The sequence below is a fragment of the Panulirus ornatus genome, chromosome 68 (assembly GCF_036320965.1).
Source record: "Panulirus ornatus isolate Po-2019 chromosome 68, ASM3632096v1, whole genome shotgun sequence".
In the NCBI taxonomy this organism is placed as follows: domain Eukaryota; kingdom Metazoa; phylum Arthropoda; class Malacostraca; order Decapoda; family Palinuridae; genus Panulirus; species Panulirus ornatus.
The window spans coordinates 19,060,448-19,081,848 of NC_092291.1; the positions used below are offsets into that span (position 1 = coordinate 19,060,448).

Below are 21,401 nucleotides of genomic sequence, written 5' to 3' on the forward strand. Positions count from 1 at the left end.
TTAAGGTAAACTAAGGCTTCAAACCCGTCGTGAATTCCATTCCATTCTATTCAGGATTTGAATCTGTAATATTACTCCACCGATCCGCTTTTTTGACTAATCACTTATTGCTACAGCTGCCTTTCCCTTTACCTCTCGTCGATCAAAAATACATGAGTATAGAAACAGTTGTCTGGAAAGTTACCTTCATAGTGTAATATGTATGGAGAGTAAACTTCATATATATGAAGAGCGAGTTAACTTCATACATATGCGTCGAAAGTTTAGTTTCATATGCATGTGTGGAGAATTAACTTTATATGAATGTATGGAGAGTTAATCATATACATGTATGGATGATTAACTTTAGGGGTAAGTGTATTTGAATCTGGCGGGTCGGTTTCAATCCTTGAGGTAACATATCGACAGGGTTGGCAGCCCTGGGTCGAATGGGCATAATGAGATATGCGTTGTAGTGCCCTCAAGATTATTGTGGTGACTGAAGCAGGTATGTAAGTATTTGTGTTACGAGGAAAGAGTGAAGATTATGTGCAAGCATGTGTAGATAAGTGCGACTTTAGCTGGGACCATAGGCAGTACTTTGACATGAATCTTGTTCGTATAGGCTTGATGGAAGGACCCGGCTTAATGTAGTGTCGACGAGGGATTAACCAATGTGAGGGAAATTACCACCCTCTGGGTTGTCCTAGAAGTAGCTTCAGTGAGGCCCAGCCTCCCAGCTGTCCTTGTATCTCGGGCATAGTGTAAGGAGCACCGAGATACGCTTCCGTGGTGTGGTGGTTAGCGGTACTAACAATGAGGCAATAAGGGCCAGCCTAGGGGCGGACTTGCATAAGTTCGAATAATGGGTATGGCACTCGACCTACACCCAACCCTGATGCTCTATTAACTCTCGGAACTGGTCGATGAATGGGCACCGGGTATTAGCTAATGTGTGCGTGTGTGTGTGTGTGTGTGTGTGTTACATAAGAGTAAAGACACGGGGCAACACGAGTGTAAAACTCTCGTCCCGTGACACACAAATAGTAATCCACAAGTGACAGCCGGAAAGTGAAAATAAAAAGCACCCTTTGTAAACCGGAAAGTATCCAGCGCCCCTGGCTAACTGGGACGATCACTGAACCAAATAACAGTTAATATTGGTACAGTGGAAATGAGACGATCCACGCATTCCCGTAATTAAGTTTTTTTTTGTTGTTGTTGTTCGTAGGGTAGCCATTATAGACTACAAATTCATGAAAATATATTATATTTGTAAGTTCACTGATGTGACCACAGCAAACATTGAATGAAATGAGATCCGCCAAGTTTATTTTAATTCAGGTGCGAGAGAAATGTGTGGCTACAGGTAACACTGAAATGTGGTGGGTGTATACTAGAAATATTATGTTGTTGCGTAGTAAACAAGAGCAGCAGAAATGTTAACATTTACCACTTGCAGGAAAAGTGGAAGTTTCCTTGTTAGTGAGGTGGGGTTAGGCCTAGGTACTCTTGGTTTCAAAGGTGGTGACTATTTCACCTTATTACAAATATCTGAAGGAAGAGTTAACCATAATATATGTATAGCAGGTTAACTTCATTTATATGGAGAATTTACCTAAATCACTCCTTAAACTCAATTGCCAACGAATTATTTAGTTAACTAGTAATTCGTTCGTGGCTCATTGGACATTCTACTGTCTTGGAAAATAAAACTCTTCAGCAATGGGACTGTATAATCTCAGCCTGCAGTAGTCTTAGACTGAAAAATGATCAACAAACCAGTCAGACATAAGGTAAATGGTGACTACATCCTTCATAACTGCTTGTGTGGCAGTAGGGAGCAGGTGGATCCTGCGGTGCAGCTGACAAAAGCCACTTGAGGGACATATTGGTGCTGCTGTGCCCCAGCTGCTTAGGTTGCTTTACTCTGGGTGCTTGCGCTCCTGCGCTCTCTATATAAGTCCGCTGTGTCGTTCCCCAGATGTATTTTCAGTAGGTACGCAATAGATGGTTTACTCGCTGTTGTATCTTTGTAACTAACCTGGTCTTGTGGCTAGGTATGTGGAGTTAAGGTTGAAAGAGAATTCGAATAAATAGGAAGAGCGAAGGTGGATGTGCGACAAAGAATAATGTGGTTGGTGGAATATAGACGAGAGAGTAAGAGGCAAAATGTGAGTGACGGGGATGTGAAGGGGGACGGGTGAGACAGACTGTGAATGGTGACGGATGAGGCAGACTGGATGAAGGAGACGGGTATGGCAGACTGTGAAAGAATAAGAACGGATGAAGGGGACGGATGAGGTAGACTCTGGATGATGCAGGCTGTGGGTAAAGGGGGATGGTTGAGGCAGAATATGGATGAAGGGGACGGGTGAGGCAGACTGTGTATGAAGGGGAATGGGTGAAGTGGACTGTGGATGAAGGAGACACTTAAGGCAGTCTGTGGGTAAATGTCGATGACAGACCTCCACTGACTCATATCCTTTTCGCGATAAATTCGTGTGTGACCCTGTTGCTTGTCCAGTCCCCACGCCCTGCTAGGTGCCACAGTTATGCCACGTCCTCTCACGATCGCACAGTGTTTACTCTATCGAATGTTCAGAAATCATGCAGGAGAAACTCCTGCACAGTTTTCATGATTATTATAGATTGACTTGCAAAGCAATTTTAACCAGTTGCATTGCTGGAACGGGTATAAATCATTGCCTTAGATATGATTTCGCAAAGAGGTAAAACCTGGCCTGAGGACCGTACCATTGCCTCACAAATGACCATACAATATATATATTTACGCATGCACGAACGCAGAGCGTCGTCCCAGAAGACCTCCCATAGTATCAGCTTGGAATGTTCGTTCCTGACTACGTCTGGCATAACACACCCGTAGTCTGATATACATAGCTCCACTAATCCAGCACTATTACCTCTCCGCCACCTGTACATCAACACAGACTTCATTCTCGATTAGCGCTAGTGCTATAACATCGCCACCACTGGACTGCCTTTACACTATGATTAAGATTATGGTCACAAACAAGCATCAAACTCTCTCAATAGTCAGAATATTTCACAGGTATAGCTTCACCAGGTGTTTACTTTGACCTAAAGCTAATCGTATGTCCACCAAGGGACAAGAGACACGAGTTAAGGTGACGTGATCACAGCCGTCAAGTTTGTGAATCAACCAGACGAGGTCGACATAGAATACGGAACCAGAGTAAACAGAAGCTATGAGGACTTATGCAAGAACCCTCTTAGAAAAGGATGTAATGAAGTGTTGTTTTGGTTTAAGGGTGTTGGATGACTGAGTAAGCCTATGCAATGAAACAATGAATGCTAGCAGTACACAAGGCCACTAGATTGTAAAGAAAATTCAGAAAATGGGGCCTTACCAGAGCTGTACTAACAGATGGTTAATACATGTCATAGCACCAAGTATTTGTCAGACCATAATGTCTTTTCCCTGCAGCTTATGTAGAATATACTCGTATCTTCATGAAATCTGTATATATATATAACTTGGCGTAGTGTAACCTTGGAGCTCTAAAAGCCCATGAAAGAGATATCTTGGAGTGGCTTCAGAACCATATAAAAAAAAAAGGAGTCATGGGGTAAATATGATGATACCGATGTGTGTGTGTGTGTGTGTGTGTGTGTGTGTGTTATCCTATGATTACAGATCCTCCTCCTCCAACAAACATGGCACTCAACAAACGTCTACACTGAAATTACCCAATGAGCACTAAATAATCGCCCTTATAACTCATGTCCTTGAGCACCGTTCCACCCCACAGACGCCCATTTGAAACTACGCTCCCCAGGCAGGTACAAGTTATTCTTTCTCTTCTGCGCGCTCTGCACATCATCTCTTCAGCATTACAAACATATCACAGCCTTTCATGAGTAAGATCCAACCACCACCCTAAAACTTTGCACTGAAAACTTACTCCCCAGTTGTCCTGCGCTCCTCCCACGAGACATGCACACATTACCACACCTCCTGACCTCCTGTGTCCCCGCCTGATGGACGTGGCCGACATCCTGAGTGCTGCAGGACCAGTGTCAGGGATTCTGGGGCAGGATGTTAAATGCAGATATTAATTCATACACGATATGCAGTATCCATTTCAGTTAAATTGTAAATTATCAAATCCACTTGGTACATAAGGCTGATCAGTGACTTTATTTGCTCTGCAAATTCTATTTGAAGAGAAATGCAACATTCTAATGTAAGATTTACCAAATTGCGCCATTAACATGGTCACAAATACGTCAAGTAAGTATGAGTGTGTTTTGATTTTCAGAAACCAAGTTTAACTAAGCCAATAAAATTTAGTAAATTAGATAATCAGGCTAAATTATATGCGCAGCCTCAAAGAGAATAATTTTTTCATAACCTTACGAAAAGATTCCTAAGACCAGATTGATTGCACCTGTTTAGAAACGTGTTTAACAGCACTACGTATATGTGCTTAAAGTATATTTAGGTAAGATCACAACCTTCAAAATGAATGTTCCAATTGTTCATTTCCTTATCGAGCTCGTGAGGGCGTGCGCGATTGTATTGAGGACATATTTCGTACAGGGATGTATTCTAATGTTCCTTTGTATTACTTCAGTTTACCTTTTCCATAACAAGTAATCATAATCTAAATATGAATTCTATATTCATGAAGGCAGGGAAAGGACGAGAACTAACAGATGGTGGCACAGTTAAGCTGGCGTTAAATTCATCGCAAATGTCCACTTGATACCTATCCCCGACCATAGTTGTCAAGAATCCTATAACTTTATATTTTTCCTTTTATATTTCTTGAACTTATTAGAATCTGTGTTCCAGCCTAATTAGATCTATTGTTTGACTCAAAGTACATGTATGACTGTCGTTTTGATAACTAAATGTTTTGAACAATGAAAATGTGAAGGTTTTGTATCCCCTCACACCCAACACAATCTCCGAATTACCAACCATGAAGTTTCCACTATATCAGTATTTAAATCTTAAGAGAACATAGTCAAAAGATATAAATATACGATAAGAATTTTGATAGCTTATTTTGCAAGGTAAAGTTTGCTTTCTTTTAAGACACAACTGAAAACGATCATGAATAGATTTACCTTTATATAACACTTGTAGTCTGGGTTACCGTTTGTACCCCTGCATACTGGTTTGTTGACATATCAGCGGTGGGATGGCGATCGCCCCTGCTCGCGCTATTTTGATAGTCAGTTTCAATATATTTCGAGTAGTATGCAAAAAGTACGGATTATATCTTTTCATTGGGATGATGATTATCTTGTTCCAAGGATTTTCCGGTTACTACGTTCTTCGACTTGGGTCAGAAGAGAGGCTAGTGGATGCCCTGAGCCGATCGTTGCCTATAGACGAGGTGAACCTGATTGAGGTAAGGTGCTCAAGGATAGAGGGACTGAAAGGCGTTAAGAGCCACAGTTTCTGGTTAGATTTCTTTTTCTGAAGATTGTAATGGGCAAGTATAGTACAACATAAAAAATATCCAGACAACAGAGGTCTAAGAGAATATTTGGATAGAATTTCTATTAGCGTTACTTTCATTTTTCCTAATGAGTATATCAGTATGGTTAAAGTATGTTTCAGCCTCATATCGCCGGTAGCTTTGGATACTGAGAGATTTGTTCTGTTGCAGAATATAAATTTCAGTATTATCATCTTGACAGTTGTGCTTAAGGTAATAGTAGGATATGAGAAAAGTTGTGGGATTGATTTAAAAGTAGGTAATACACTTGTAGAAAAAAGTCATTAGTACATATGAAAACTTTAAAGTCCTTTTAAGCAGTCAAATGTATATATCTATAGGTGCAGTTGATCTGTCAGTGTAATTATGGAAACCATGTGTATCTATTTCCTCCTTACGTAAGGAAAAGTTTCCCTTAAACAGTTGGTTTCCTGGGTTTCAAAGCCCCGAAGTGGGACTTAAAACCTTGGTGCTAGAGACTCCTTCAACTTTACCACACTTCATGGTTTATGCCTCAGTATCTTTTAGACAACCTCATCCTTTTCCAGTACCCCAAGTTCAAAATTCAGGTTTGTTTTTTCCCATATACTTCATGCAGAGTTTAGAAAATACTTAGGAGATGACCTCTTGCATAGCATTTGCCTCTCTGCTCAAGACAACCGCTCAAGCTGGAAATCTTTCAGTCGTATGTAGAATCTGATCGCTTGGACATGACTTGCGCCATTTCCATGACAGTGATAGGCTACTAATACTATTGTCTCATATAACTGTACTCTGAAGAACCTGTCTCTGAGTTTTGATATTAATCTGTTTGGCCCGTGTTTAAGATAATTTCTTCAGTCTTGTATCCTGGGAAGACCAGTTGCTTCCCCAATGCTACCCAAATGTAAGCTTTATTTTCATTATAGCCACAGGCTCTCTCCTGCACCTGAGAATCATGACTGGGAGTGAAGGTACTGAATGTAGAAATAGCACTTTAGTCAAGAGCTCATGATGTCATCACCAAGAGAGCTTCATGCCTTATTCCCTTTTTTAAATCTCATAAAAAGTTTTGTATTGTTCCAGAGATTATTGATGAGAATTTTTTTTGTGATCTTTGAAAGTCTTGATAAACCTTTTTGAAGAGGAATATCTTTTTGTGGATAAACTTTTTATTGACCCAACCTGTGTTTTACCCTTGAGCACATTTACTACTTCTGTCAGACAGTACCTTAGCTTAGACATCATGGATCTACCCTGTGTGGCTCTGGTGATTCTTCCACCAGGTGAGACAGATTCTAGTGTGCCACTGATTTACTACTGAAGAGACTTATATCTACTTAGTCTATGCTTCTTGAAAGTTTTTCTTTAACCCTCCTTTTTCATCTATTTATGCTTTCATACTTATAGACAGATCACAGAGGAGAGAAATATTGGATTTAAGATGTTAAAAACTTTCTTTCTGTAGCAGTATCTGCAAGTGTAATTTCTTGGTCTCTTTACCCAGCCCCCCCTTCCTTTCTTTTATTATTGAAAAACCTCTTTCATTTTAGTACCAGTCGTGACTGCTTTTGCATTGATTTACATAATCACTAAATTCAGAGCTGTGACTGGCCAGGTACAAGTGGGGCATTGATATTATCTGTGTGTGTGTGACTGCCCAAGTTCTGTCCTGAAATGAGCAAGATGCTGCTATTTAGTTAGGAGGATTGCAATGGATGGGGAAAGCAGTGATTCCTGGTACATACCTTGTGAGATCTTTGGGGGTCTTAATCCTCACAGCCCAGGCTTTTGGATTTGGTCATTGGTCAACCAGACTTTTGGAAGCTGCAGCCATCAGGCCTAAATAACCCTTACTGCCTGAATAGTGTGGTACACTTTTTTATAGTACTTGTCTAGTGCGCTCTTAAACTTCACTACTGTGCATCCCATCTTGTTTATGATGGTGTTGACAAAGATGTTGAAGAGCCTTGGGCTTCAGATGTTTAGATAATTTTCTCTTTTTGTGCTTATTGTACCTTTGGATTTCAGAGGTAGTATTTTACAGAGTCGTCCATGCTTGTAATGCCGGTAGCATGTTTTATCTGAATGTAAGTAGGGAACCATACTTTTTAAGATTTCCCAGGTATAGGTGATGATAGTCCCCACCAGAAAGAAAGAGGTTTAGAAGGTCCTAACCTTGATCTTTTTAAGGAATATTCTCAAGAATATTTCAAATGCACATGACACTGTCTTGGAGAGAATTTTTTTTTTTTTTTTTTTTAACCCTCCTGAACCTGTATTTTATGTCATTATGATAATTTTCATAAATGTTCATGATATTATTGTTGATATTAACATTGTCATTGCTACTATTATTCATTATTATTGTTCATACTTTCATCATTCATAGTGAAATATGTATTTTTTGTATATGTTAGGTATGATGAAACTGCTGTGGACACACTCAAGCATATCTTGATATTCAGTAACATCATCATGAATGAGATGTAAACTTGTTTCTTTTCTTTTTCTCTTTACTTTTTCTCTTTCCATGTACTTTGGATGCTTCGGTTACACTGCAGCCTATCAGCTCAATTACACATATCCTTTGATGAATTCCAGCTGGATGAAATGAACAGTAAGTGTATGCTATTATATGATATCTGTTTCCTGCTGGAATTACATTGCGTATTTGTTTTTCAGAGGGCACCCGTGGATGTTGAAAGTCGGGTGTATCAAGCAAATGACAGAGGAGATGCTGATAGTCACAATAAAGGTGAGCTACAGAAAATTGTCGATTTGGGTTGACAAATTTTCATAGCTGCTTTACATCATATTCATTAGAATTAATGAAGTATATTTTCATTTGCTAGTGCATTTATGATTTTTTAAGCAGTAATTGTTAATGTCATTGGCTTGAGTGTAATTCTTCTTTGCTTCTCTCGTAAAGATATTAAGAACATTTTGTTGTAAATATTTTTGAGGGGGCTCTGGTTATAGTGTATAATACATGACAGCTGGAGCATAGATGTAAGCAAATGAAGCTGTTCTTAGCATGTTCCCAGCACTACTCTATTGATACATTGATACAGGATTTGTCAACAATTATGAATAGATTTTCTTGAATTCCTTGGAAGGGTTTTTCATCATTACTCTGATTATTGCATTTTATGTGAAATCAAGGCTAGACATTACTGATGCCATGTATTTATACATAGTTATTGGTAAAAAGAAACTGGATGGTAATTTATGAAAGTACAGGGTTATGAGGTTGCATAGTACATGTGACAAGGTATATGCCAGGGAGACCGTAAGGCTTATGAAAATGTAGATCTAGTGAGAGATGAACAGAAACTACTTAAGGAAGTATATGCTCATGCAGAGAAGGATCCTAAGTATGTGAGTCGTAGCTAAGAATATGGTGAAAAGTGTACCTTGTGTTAGTATAGCTATGTAGTGAACTTAAGACACTTAAAATAATAAAGTTCGTTAGGGAAGGATTTTCTGTTTGACTCTGAGCACAGTGTCATTATGTTTAAGAGCATTGATGTTATATTTTATAGGGCCATGATTGGCTGTCTTGCAGGAGACAGGAGTTTTGAGAATGAAAGGTATCCTTTTGGGTCATCAGGCATTCTTGTGGTAGGGCCCTGATACTTTAACTGTACATTCCTGGTATGACTGCAGTTTTTCAAAGTTGCCCATGGTCTTTGAGTAATATTTGTCACAATGCAGAAGTTGCTCTTCCTAAACAGAACTGATATTCTATGCTATAAGCAGAAGAAAGTAAAGAAACACTGTTATCTGCCCACTAGGGTTGTGTAAGATAACTGACTTTTGGTGATACTGAATTGAGTTATTGCTGAATCAGTGTAATTTGTTAGTTTTGAAAGTTTATAGACACAACCGTAAGTTGATTAACTTTTCACAGATTGATCCATTAAGTTAATGAGGTAGTTAAGATTCCCAAATTAAGTCTACTTGTTTATGAAGTTAATTGATTGGGCTCTGCTACTCTTACAAGGTCATTATTGGTGAGTGTAGCACTTTTATGATGACTTTATAAGTGGCTTCCATGTGCTGCATGAGAGACTGGTTAGGATTGAATAACCAAATTTTGATATCTAGTTTGTGATAGAGACTTACTGGCTGGCCATTGGCAAAAAGATAAATGAAGGAATGGCAGGTACCCATTTGATGTAATTTGACTTTCTTTTTCATGTGTTTTTCAAGATTCGTCTGTTATGATATATAACATAGTCTCATGAATGTTTATGCAGTTTATTTCAACCAAATGTAATCATATAACCATAATGGTCAGCAACACTTGACATTAGTCTTTAGAAAATGTTACTTAGGAATTATAAAAATAAATGTATTTAATGACCACAAATTGCAGGTCCACCTGATGCAGTAGAAGTAGACAGTAAAGAGCAAAGTAGAGAGTGGCTTGGGATTGATACTCCATGTAGGATCAGAAGTAGAGAGAGTTTGTCAGCCATCAGGAGAGCCAACACTTTCCACTGCAAGACTCTTATTGCAAACATATCATGTCAGGTACGTACAGAAAATCTGAGATGTATTCTGATTAACAGGATTTTAGATAGGTTTAGGAATGACTCTAAATTATTGTCAGGAAAGTATATGGTGAGTTAGAGAGAAATCTTGAAAAGTTGCAGGGTATTCAAAGTCAGTGCATGATGGCAAAAATTAGTTGATACTACAGACTTTACATGTATATGTACTTCCATTAAGTATCAGACTCACTTTTTAACATGATTTTGTTTTGGCAGATTCAGGCTGGCAGCTTTTACCCATCAAGACTTCAGAGCTACTGTCCTTCCAATGGTAAGATTAAGATCATATATGTTAGTTAACTCCTTTTCTGTGCCCATGTTGGATATAGAAGAGGGGGAACAAAATGGCTTGTACGTAGATATTGAGAGCTCTCTTTTTTTTTTCTTTATTTTCCTTTTTAAGCAATAGCTTCACATGTTTAATTCTTAAAGTATCATACTGAAATCTCTGACAAGTTTTCCTATACTATCTTAAATCAGATAGAGTTGTCAAAATGCCTGTTTGTTCTAAGATCTTTCTTGTCCACCCTGATTTTAATGTGGGAAACAGCATGTTTGATGTGGATTGATAATGGATAGATAAACTCTTTTTCTCAAAATTTGTGAAGGCTTTCAATTGTAGCACATTAAGAGTGTTTTCACAAACACTTGGCCCTTAACTCTTTAATTCACCATTCCAAATAAATACAGTACAGTCTGTGTGCAGATATGCTTAGATATTCTTGAAATATATAAAAAATCTATTATTACAGTTAACTGGAACATGGTTTTTTTTAGATAAGATAATTGGCATGGCATTAACAAAATCCCTTCACTTTCCACACTGGACTCTAATGTATTTAGCTTATCCAAAGGGATTCTCATAGACCTACTTACACTTTCTTTTTTAGTTCCTTGAACCTGTAAGCATGCATAAACTGTCATACATTGTTCTCTTCTTTGTAGACTGCATAGTTCAAATTTTTTCAAGCTTTCATGATAATTCCCTTGAATCTAAGCTTCCTCTCCTAATATTAAGCTAAAAGTGCCTTTTACTATTTTATGCCTTTTTTGGCCTTGGTCTTGCTGTATGGTTGTGTGAAGTCATGGAGAAAAACTGGCAATCCAGATTTGTGGCTCCTACATCACTTACAGTGTTAGGTTATTCAGAAAGGTAATACATTTTTTTTTTTTTTTTACTTGCAAATTTGTAAGTCAACCCCTATATCATAGGTAACTGTCAGTGATTCTCTTTGGCATTACATTTAGATCCCCTTTGGTCCTATGAATGCATTATCCGCTTGCAAAGCAAAGTGTTTTCCATATCTCTTTTTTGACATTGCTGAAAGTTTAACACAGGATTTTGATACCAAAAAAATGACAGACCTTTGATTATAGGTTATCCATTGTTCAGAGTTCATAAAATGGAACTAGATGTGACATGTTATATACCTCATTGTCAGCAAAGGTATATAATCTAATGTGTTTTACGTTGGCTTAAGGTTTATTTAACTTTGACGACATATATGTGTTTAGAGATTTTATAATAAACTCTGTAGTAAATGCCCACTTGGAATTAATATTTTGAGATTAAGGGATTTCAATTATGACACTTTATCTGTTAAAGTAAGATTTCCAACCCTTATGAAACTTTTTGAGGATGTTAGAAAAGAAAGTACAGAAAGAGAGACCTTTAGGTGGAAGAACTTAAATGATTGAATTTCAGGAAAATTAGATAATTTCTGTATCTACTTAATCCTTTAGTCGCATGATCTGATGCCAGAAGTGGTTCCCCAGTGATGTTAGTTTTCCTTCAAAAATATAAATAGTTATTATGACTTTTTTTACTCCTTCTCTATTAGGAAAAACCATTAAGTTTCCACACATTACTCTATGATACCTTGAAAACAGTATTACAATATTAGATGGTGAAAATAACTTATCCAAAACAAGTGTGAAAAGCATCACAGTGATTGATTTTTGTGGCACATTTTCTGTATGATGATGAAGGTCAAGCCATGCTTGTAAAGGGAAATGCTCTCTTAACTAAGGCTTAGCCGTACAACAAAAAGCTGAAGATTAGAATTAAGAAAATATTTTTTTGTGTTGATTCATCCACCTCGGAGATACTAGATAGTGTCATAGAAAAGTAAAAATCCTGATTTCTGTAATGTAAACTATTTAACCCTTTCATTGTGGAAAAAGAAGAAATCCAAACTTTTTTTTTTCCTGTACAGAAAATCTCTGTATCATATCTTATTGAAGAATGTGCCCAAAAAGGAAGTATAGTGTCACCCACATTGGTGTGGAAAGGTTTTGAATTAAGAAATGGCATGCCCATTGGTGGCAAGGATCCTCATTACTTAGATGATTATATGATGATTTTTTCTAGTTTTGGTTTCATTCTACTTACACCTAAACATATTATACACTTAATGGTTATTTACATGGTATGATTTCACACATATCATATGCATTATATGTATATTTTTTTTTTTTTTTTTTTTTTTGCTTTGTCGCTGTCTCCCGCGTTTGTGAGGTAGCGCATGGAAACAGACGAAAGAAATGGCCCAACCCACCCCCATACACATGCCTTGATTCAATCCACTGACAGCACGTCAACCCCGGGTATACCACATCGCTCCAATTCACTCTATTCTTTGCCCTCCTTTCACCCTCCTGCATGTTCAGGCCCCGATCACACAAAATCTTTTTCACTCCATCTTTCCACCTCCAATTTGGTCTCCCTCTTCTCCTAGTTCCCTCCACCTCTGACACATATATCCTCTTGGTCAATCTTTCCTCACTCATTCTCTCCATGTGACCAAACCATTTCAAAACACCCTCTTCTGCTCTCTCAACCACGCTCTTTTTATTTCCACACATCTCTCTTACCCTTACATTACTTACTCGATCAAACCACCTCACACCACACATTGTCCTCAAACATCTCATTTCCAGCACATCCATCCTCCTGCGCACAACTCTATCCATAGTCCACGCCTCGCAACCATACAACATTGTTGGAACCACTATTCCTTCAAACATACCCATTTTTGCTTTCTGAGATAATGTTCTCGACTTCCACACATTCTTCAAGGCTCCCAGAATTTTCGCCCCCTCCCCCACCCTATGATCCACTTCCGCTTCCATGGTTCCATCCGCTGCCAGATCCACTCCCAGATATCTAAAACACTTCACTTCCTCCAGTTTTTCTCCATTCAAACTCACCTCCCAATTGAATTGACCCTCAACCCTACTGTACCTAATAACCTTGCTCTTATTCACATTTACTCTTAACTTTCTTCTTTCACACACTTTACCAAACTCAGTCACCAGCTTCTGCAGTTTCTCACATGAATCAGCCACCAGCGCTGTATCATCAGCGAACAACAACTGACTCACTTCCCAAGCTCTCTCATCCCCAACAGACTTCATACTTGCCCCTCTTTCCAAAACTCTTGCATTCACCTCCCTAACAACCCCATCCATAAACAAATTAAACAACCATGGAGACATCACACACCCCTGCCGCAAACCTACATTCACCTGAGAACCAATCACTTTCCTCTCTTCCTACACGTACACATGCCTTACATCCTCGATAAGATTATATGTATATATGTATATATGTTACATATATCTTATATGCATTATTTATATATTAACGCAGTCAGGACATTGTTAAAGTTTTTGTATGAATGAGTGAGATTGTTTCTTTTACTGTAAGATTCTATACAATCTTTGTAAAGGGTTTTTCAAAGAGATGACAGAGTTATACTTTCTTTGATGATTTTGGGTGTCTGTGATAGATGATATTTTTTCCAATTGTGTCATCAGGTTCCTAGTGATCTCTTCGGGTAAGAGGTGGTGTTATACATCAGCTAGGAATTTAAATGATGTGTAGACTCAAGATAGTAACATGATGCATTGTACTGCATAGGGCCACAATAGTGGCATGGTGCAATGAATGAGTTAAGAAAGACATTGTAGGGAGAAATTGTCTAAAGCATGGTTATTGTTTTCATTGTGATTCAGAGTGAAAGTTTGCAGTTATTTTTGAACAAGTATATGAGGTTATCTCTTGTTTGATGCTGGATGGCTCCTGTAAGAATCATTTCTCTGAGCACTAAGGGGACCCGATAGTGGATTGAAGGAGTTATTACATTACCTGTGATGTTTTATGTAATTTTATGTTTTAATCCCTTTGGTGTTGTAGTGTTACAAGGCATGATCCTTAGGTAAAAATGTAAAGGATAGGGTGAATGTGTTAGAAATTAAGTTTGAGGACATTATGTGGTTTAAGGTGGGTTGATCAAATAAGAAATAATAGGGTAAGAGAGAGCTTTGGTATTAAGAGCAGTATGTATGTGAGAGTTGAATAGGGTGTGCTGAAACGGTTTGGATACAGTAGAGAGAGGATGAGTGAGGATGGATGATCAAGAGTGCACATATCAGGAATTGAAGGAACAAAGAAAAAGAGAAGACCAAGGAGGAGGTTGAAGGATGGATTGAAAGATGCTTTTGAGGCTCAGGGCCAGAATATGCAAAAGGGTGCAAGGCATGCAAGGGATATGGAGGTGTGGTCTACAGATGACATGCTGTCATTAAGCTGAACCAGGGCATATAAAGCAGTTAGGGGAAACCACAGGAGATCTGTGTGGGCCTGGTTATGGATAGGGAGGTGGCTTTGATTTAGATTAATTTTATGGATAGTTAGAGAGTGGATGTGGTGAATGAAGCCATTTTTTCATCTGTTCCATGTGCTACCTCACTGACATGGGAAATGGCAAACATGTATGAAAGAGAGAATGATGTTTTGAAAAGCATTACAACTGTATTCATATACTGCACTTAAATGGACAGTGTGATCTGTGGTAGCAGTAGATGATCACATAAAAGTTGGAGCTGCAGAAGGTTTCATTGAGCACCAATACCTTCACAAGTGCTTTTTGGAAATTGCTAGACTTTGGAATGCTAGACTTGAGATATAAGAGTGTATTTATATTGGAGCTTTGGGTTTGTCTCTCTTAAATTATATCCAAATTATTCAAGTAAATAAAATATAGTACCTTGATGTGCTTCTGTACTGTGATGAATGATAAACTAAGAATAAGATGTTAAAAACAGAATTATAGTGTATCAATATGATATGGTAGATGTAAGAGTACTCAAGAATAAAAGGGCACTTACATTTTGTTAGCTTCACTGATTTATATAATTTTTTATTTTTCTTTCTTGTAGCCAAAGATATAGGACATTTTTTCTAGTCTGGATAATGCTGTGATGAGGCTTTTAGCCATTCATTACACAGGACTTGTAAGTGCTGTTTTGACTGTAAATAACAGATTCTATTGGATTTCCTATTATTTAAAGTAATGGTCAAAACTTTCATACTTAAACCAAAAATATTTTTAGTGGAAAAAGAGAATGAAAAGAAGGTTCTTTCTTGAAAATTTCAGAAAATTTGTTTTGTAATTTAGATTATAGAATTGGACATATTATCAAAAATAGAATATTTTCTTCTGTTAAAGTACTAAGGGGTAAAGTCTTAATAGAGCTTTTTATATATTCCTAATGCTGTCCCAGGACGAAAGAGTAAGTTAAAGCATTATTGCACACAGTATGGCTTATATAAGTGCATTTTTAGATACAGTAAACAAGTGCATAATTGTAAGCTGAGAAAGAATGCATATGAAAGGGCTAGGAGTTCAGAAAGTAATATTTGATTTTACGTGGAGAATTCATTACTTGATCAGATTTTTATCACACTGACTACAGATGATTTTGTATGTTAAGCTTGTATCACCAAGAATTCAGATCCCAGAAGTCATATTAAGCTGATTTCTTAAAACATTATAATGAGGTTTGTACTCAACACTTTGATTTTCATAACTTGTTAAACTGTGATCACCACAAGTTTTGATCAGGTAAAGAAGAATCCATTTCAACAATTTTTTTTCTTCTTATTTCTTACTTTGAGTGATTTGGCACCACTTGCATCCTGAATGAACATAGAAGCACCAATTGCATCTTGACTGAACATGTAAACATCATTTGCTATATGTATTGCTCACCTTATGCATAAGAATTTAGTATATAGATATGAGAGATGTTGCAGAGAGGAAGATTTCTTTCAGCAGTTGTGGAGTACTTAAAGAATATTGTTGATTGATTTATATACTTTTCCCTTGGGGCAGGGGAGAGAGAATATCACTTGCATATCCCTTCCTTGTTGTAGAAGGCAGCTAAAAGGTGCAGGAGTGGGAAGTTAGGAAATCCTCCCCTTTTGTATTACTTTCCAGAATAAGGAACAGAGCAAGGAGCAAAGTAAGGATTTTTTCCTGTAAGGTTGTCATCTGCTCTACATGAAATATCGAACACACATGAAAAAAATTCAGATTCTTTGTAACTAAGGAGACAGCTTACCTTGTCACATTAAGTACTTTTTTTTTAGACATTTAGAAGTATTTTGAATCATTATACAGTAACAAAATCATGCTGACTTTGCTTGCTTTTGTTCAGACACTAGATTTAAGATGATTTGGATTATGGTCAATGCATGGATGGATGACCTTGGATAACCATCTTTATACACCTCCTGTTAAACTTGATTTTGATGTTAACATATAACTTGAGCCACTTTAACAGGAACCTGCAGCTAAACTCATCTTCGTTCTCAGAAAGACCTCATTATGCACAACAGTAGGGTATTGGAAATAGTAAAAGAAAGTTGACTAAATGTGTATTACAGAAAAGTACCTTGATAATTAATGCAAATTGAAAATCTAAAGAATTGGTTTGACCTTGACAGAATATTTTCATGACATTTGTGTGCAGTATGTTCTGTACTGAATGCTTCATTGCTTTGCATGAATTTTGATGTTCTTTTTCATTTTGCTTATTTTGAACATGCCCATAGCATATCATGTTTTTGCAGCCATTTCAGTCAAAATTGTTGTGCATGCCACAGCATTTTCGTGCTATTTGCCAATGCTTGTATCAGTGAACTTTTATTTGACACAAGCTATAGATGCACTTACCATTGATCTTGTCAGGTTAGGGCATCAGAGGTTAGAGATTCCTCTAATTTGTTGAATTAGAAATTTCTAATCACTTAGTTTTACCATGTGTCAGAAGGGTAAGCAACATAGGAATCATGTTCAGGTATTTTAGAGCAAACAGCCCAGTATTTGTAGGTTGAGTCCATTAGAGGATACCCAACTTGCAATGAATTCAGAATGTTTGCTCATTTTGATGTTAATTTTTTAGAAAAACTTATACTAAACCTGATAATCTAATACTAGGTAACTTTAAACGTTGTTTGTCAAGGTAATTTATATATAGATTAGTAATCAGCTGGTGGTTAATGTTCCTTAGGCTAAGTTAAGGATCTTTTTCTTGTAACTTGCATTATGTATTTCATAGATCAGAAGTTTACTTAATGTAGAGTAAACTAACAAGATCACCTTCTTTAATTATTCAGGATATCATATACAGTATCTATGCATCATTCATGAAAGTTGGCCACTTTGTGCACAATGTGGTCTAGGCAGTAATTAGCTTTGATATTTTAAAACATGGGATTCAGTCTTGTGATAATCTTTTCCAAAATTTCATTTGTCTTGTCTCATAGTTAAAGTTAACTTGTATACATCCAGTTGGATGTATCAGAAAAACGTTGTTAGCATAGATTAGTATTTATTTTGCTTTGTCGCTGTCTCCCACGTTTGCGAGGTAGTGCAAGGAAACAGACGAAAGAATGGCCCAACCCGCCCACATACACATGTATATACATACACGTCCACACACGCAAATATACATACCTATACATCTCAATGTATACGTATATATACGCAAACAGACATATACATATATACACATGTACATAATTCATACTGTCTGCCTTTATTCATTCCCATCGCCACCTCGCCACACATGGAATAACAACCCCCTCCCCCTCATGTGTGCGAGGTAGCGCTAGGAAAAGACAACAAAGGCCCCATTCGTTCACACTCAGTCTCTAGCTGTCATGTAATAATGCACTGAAACCACAGCTCCCTTTCCACATCCAAGCCCCACAGAACTTTCCATGGTTTACCCCAGACACTTCACATGCCCTGGGTCAATCCATTGACAGCACGTCAACCCCGGTATACCACATCGTTCCAATTCACTCTATTCCTTGCACGCCTTTCATCCTCCTGCATGTTCAGGCCCCGATCACTCAAAATCTTTTTCACTCCATCTTTCCACCTCCAATTTGGTCTCCCACTTCTCCTCGTTCCCTCCACCTCTGACACATATATCCTCTTGGTCAATCTTTCCTCACTCATTCTCTGTGAGGAAAGATTGGAGGGGAAATTTCAAGATATCAAAAGAGATATGCTCTCAAGTCTGTTCTCATGATTGAGTAGAGTATGATTTTCTAATTCAAATGATATGCTCCTCAACCTGCTAAGTAATTGTTTCTGGTTGCTGCACACACTGTAACTTTTCCTGCACCCCTGTCGAGCATGTGAAGCACTCATTGAGTATTTTCAGGCATTATCTAATGAGTTGTGTGGTATTTTCATTAGTGTTTTTATCACAAACAGTGATGAATAGATATGGTTTTACATAAGAAATGTCTAATATCTCGTAAGAATGACGCACCAACAAAAGTTATTACCTGACATGAGCGTGCATATCTCCTACAGGCATTTTTGACGTCTACGCTTATATCTAACAGGATGTGGAAAAAGGGATATTTACATTGTTAGCAGATGAGAAGTAATTGAAAGTAATGTAAAGGAAAGAAAAATAAAGGAAAAGCCTTCTAGGGAAGGAAGGTGATTAAACCCTTGAGGAAGATTATAAATGGGTAAGATGTGACTTATGAAAAAGGGCTGAAGGACAGCATACTTCATCAAACCCAAACCTATTGGTGTTAAGTATGGACATGTACTGGAGTAGATAGTTTAAGGATTCACCCTTCTGAAATGAGGTATTGGAAGTATTTACTATGCTAGATGGGATTAAATGAACGATGATACAGTAATGAAAAATTAATAGGAGAGTTGCCTAGGTGCGGGAGTGCTTGGATCCTTGAGGAGAATCATGTAAGGGAAGCATATGATTGTATGTAAAAAAAAATGAAACTGAAGGTTGGTGTGAGCTGGCAAATCCTAAACTGTGGATGTGAAACATGGACATGGCCTGGAGCAGATAGCTCAGGATTCAGGCTGCTTGTTTGAGCTTTTGGAGGGGTGATTGTTGTGTTAGTAGATAGGATGGAGAAGTTGTATATCAGTGAGAGGAAAAGACATGGGGGTGTGGTGCAACAGAGTAGACTGAGAGATATTCCTTGAAGAAGCATGTTCATCTGGCTAGACTATGTGATAACAGGCTATTAAAGAAAATATATGGGAGTAAATAGAAGGAAATGAAGATAGATGAAGACAGCAGGCATCCTGGGGGAAGAAAAATGAGGGAATACTATATATTGAAAAGAGGACTCCTGAAAATTGTGAGAGGGATGAAGCATAGTAAGATGTATTTATATAAGGCAGTCTTGAGACTTCTTTACCTTGGCTACCCTAAAGAAAGGAGTTCCTGAGAGAAAATAGGTATCTTTTATTTCTGTCTATTCTTTTATAGTTTTTAAACCTTTTCCTTTTCATTTCTGTATTGGATGCAGAAGTGGAGAGGCATATATATGGCTCATCTGCCAGTAGTTAAGAGCCAGACAAACATTCATTGGGGAACCATGTGACCCCTACCTTTCACATACAAGGGGATCTGAATTCAACTTGTGAATCTCATCTGCTAATCGCAGGCTTCTGATAAGAGTACAAGAGTTCCTTGATATATATTGATTTGGTTTACATTGATTCGCTATTGAGTTTTTGTAAATAACACCTTTTTTGCAGTTTATGTCTCTCATGTTTTGTTTTTGCTTTTATTGAATTCTAAATTATATTCTTTGGCTGAAGAAATACAAATATATATAAATGCATGTTATGTTGTTTGAAAGTCCAAGTATTTTCTACTGTTCCAGTCGATTTGCCTGGTCACATTCGTTCTGTAGAATCACAACTTGTGTACATGCTGTACTGCAACACTATGAACTGTTCTCAACCTTTTTTTAAGTTTTCAAGTGCTTTATGCTTATACACTGTTTTGAAGATGTCTGGAAAGAAACTAACAAGTGCAACAAGTAGCAGTGCAAACCTTAGTTGGAAGAAAGTCTGCAAATTCACCACTTTAAATGTTGAGTTCAAGATGATGTAGTACTTGGAGATTGGTAGAAAAATGAGAATCTTCATAAAAGCTTAAGGGTGCAAAAGATTACAAAATAGAGGAAAGCTCAAAATGTGTTACATGTTTAGGTGCATCCAGATCATCAAGGCATAGGAGTGATTTAATGGATCCATGTAAAGCATGGTGAATGTCTGGATTTAGGATCAAAACCAGCCTGATTTGCCATTCAGAACCTAGATAATTCAAGAGAAGGTAAGAGCATTGATTTAGAATAAGAAATATGAGCAAAGAGAAGGCTTGCAGATAAGAACCTTTCATGCTAATAAGGTGTGGTTTGAGAGATTGAAGAAGTGGTGTGTGCTGAACAACAAGAGGAGTGGGGGAGCTGCAAGTGCTTTTACTGCAAAAGAATATGCTGCAAAATAAAAGATAATTGAAGCTAGCAACTACACACTAATGTAGGTGTTTGACAGTGATGAGCCTAGCAAGAACCCTCATTTCCAAAGATGGCATTCTGCAAATTTCAAATTGAATCCAAGGACTTTGGAAGGTTTTGCTGTAGTGTTTGAGCAAAGACAACATTAAGTACTTTTCAGGAATAGGTCTTGACATACTTTTACCTTAGCATTAAGGAATGTTGTTGCATCAAGAACCTTGCCTACAAACCATTATTAATCCTAGTTTATGCTAAGTCACTGAGTGACTTTAAATGATCTAAGATCACATATGAGAGTGGAGTATAGACCTAAGAACACCACTTCTTTTCTGCATCTCAAGAATCTAGGAGTAATTGTCACCTTCAAGGCCCACTGTCTCAGAACTTTTTGCAAATTGATAAGACCAGTGAACCTAAGGCTAAACCAGCAGTTTGAGAATTCTGGCTATAAATAACATTGCAGATTTCAAAGAAAGTGAATGCAGATATGTGTGGTGTATAGATGTGGCCAGAGTGTGTGTGACTTCAGAGATTTTTTCTGCAAGTGATGTAACCATTCAGGAAGACAATGTTTGCCTGATCCAGGACATTTGCTTCAAGAAAATTATTGAATTACTTGTCTCACATGGTGAAGTCCTGTTTACTGAGAAATTGATAATGATGTAACAAAAGTATGTTGCATGAAAGGGGGGGGAGAAGAGTGTAGAAGTTGCACCCACCCCAATTCAC

The 21,401-nt window shown here is 37.6% G+C and overlaps 1 protein-coding gene across 1 annotated transcript in view; it reads left to right on the top strand.

The window, feature by feature from the left end:
- Positions 1–5,168: 5,168 nt before the first annotated feature.
- The window catches only part of LOC139747419 (xylosyltransferase oxt-like), a 49,232-nt gene continuing 32,999 nt past the window's right edge, over positions 5,169–21,401 (top strand). Inside the window, 4 exon segments of the mRNA XM_071659753.1 lie at positions 5,169–5,387; positions 8,142–8,214; positions 9,838–9,995; positions 10,232–10,286. Of these exon segments, the coding sequence (XP_071515854.1) occupies positions 5,175–5,387; positions 8,142–8,214; positions 9,838–9,995; positions 10,232–10,286 (499 nt within the window). The 5' untranslated portion in view covers positions 5,169–5,174.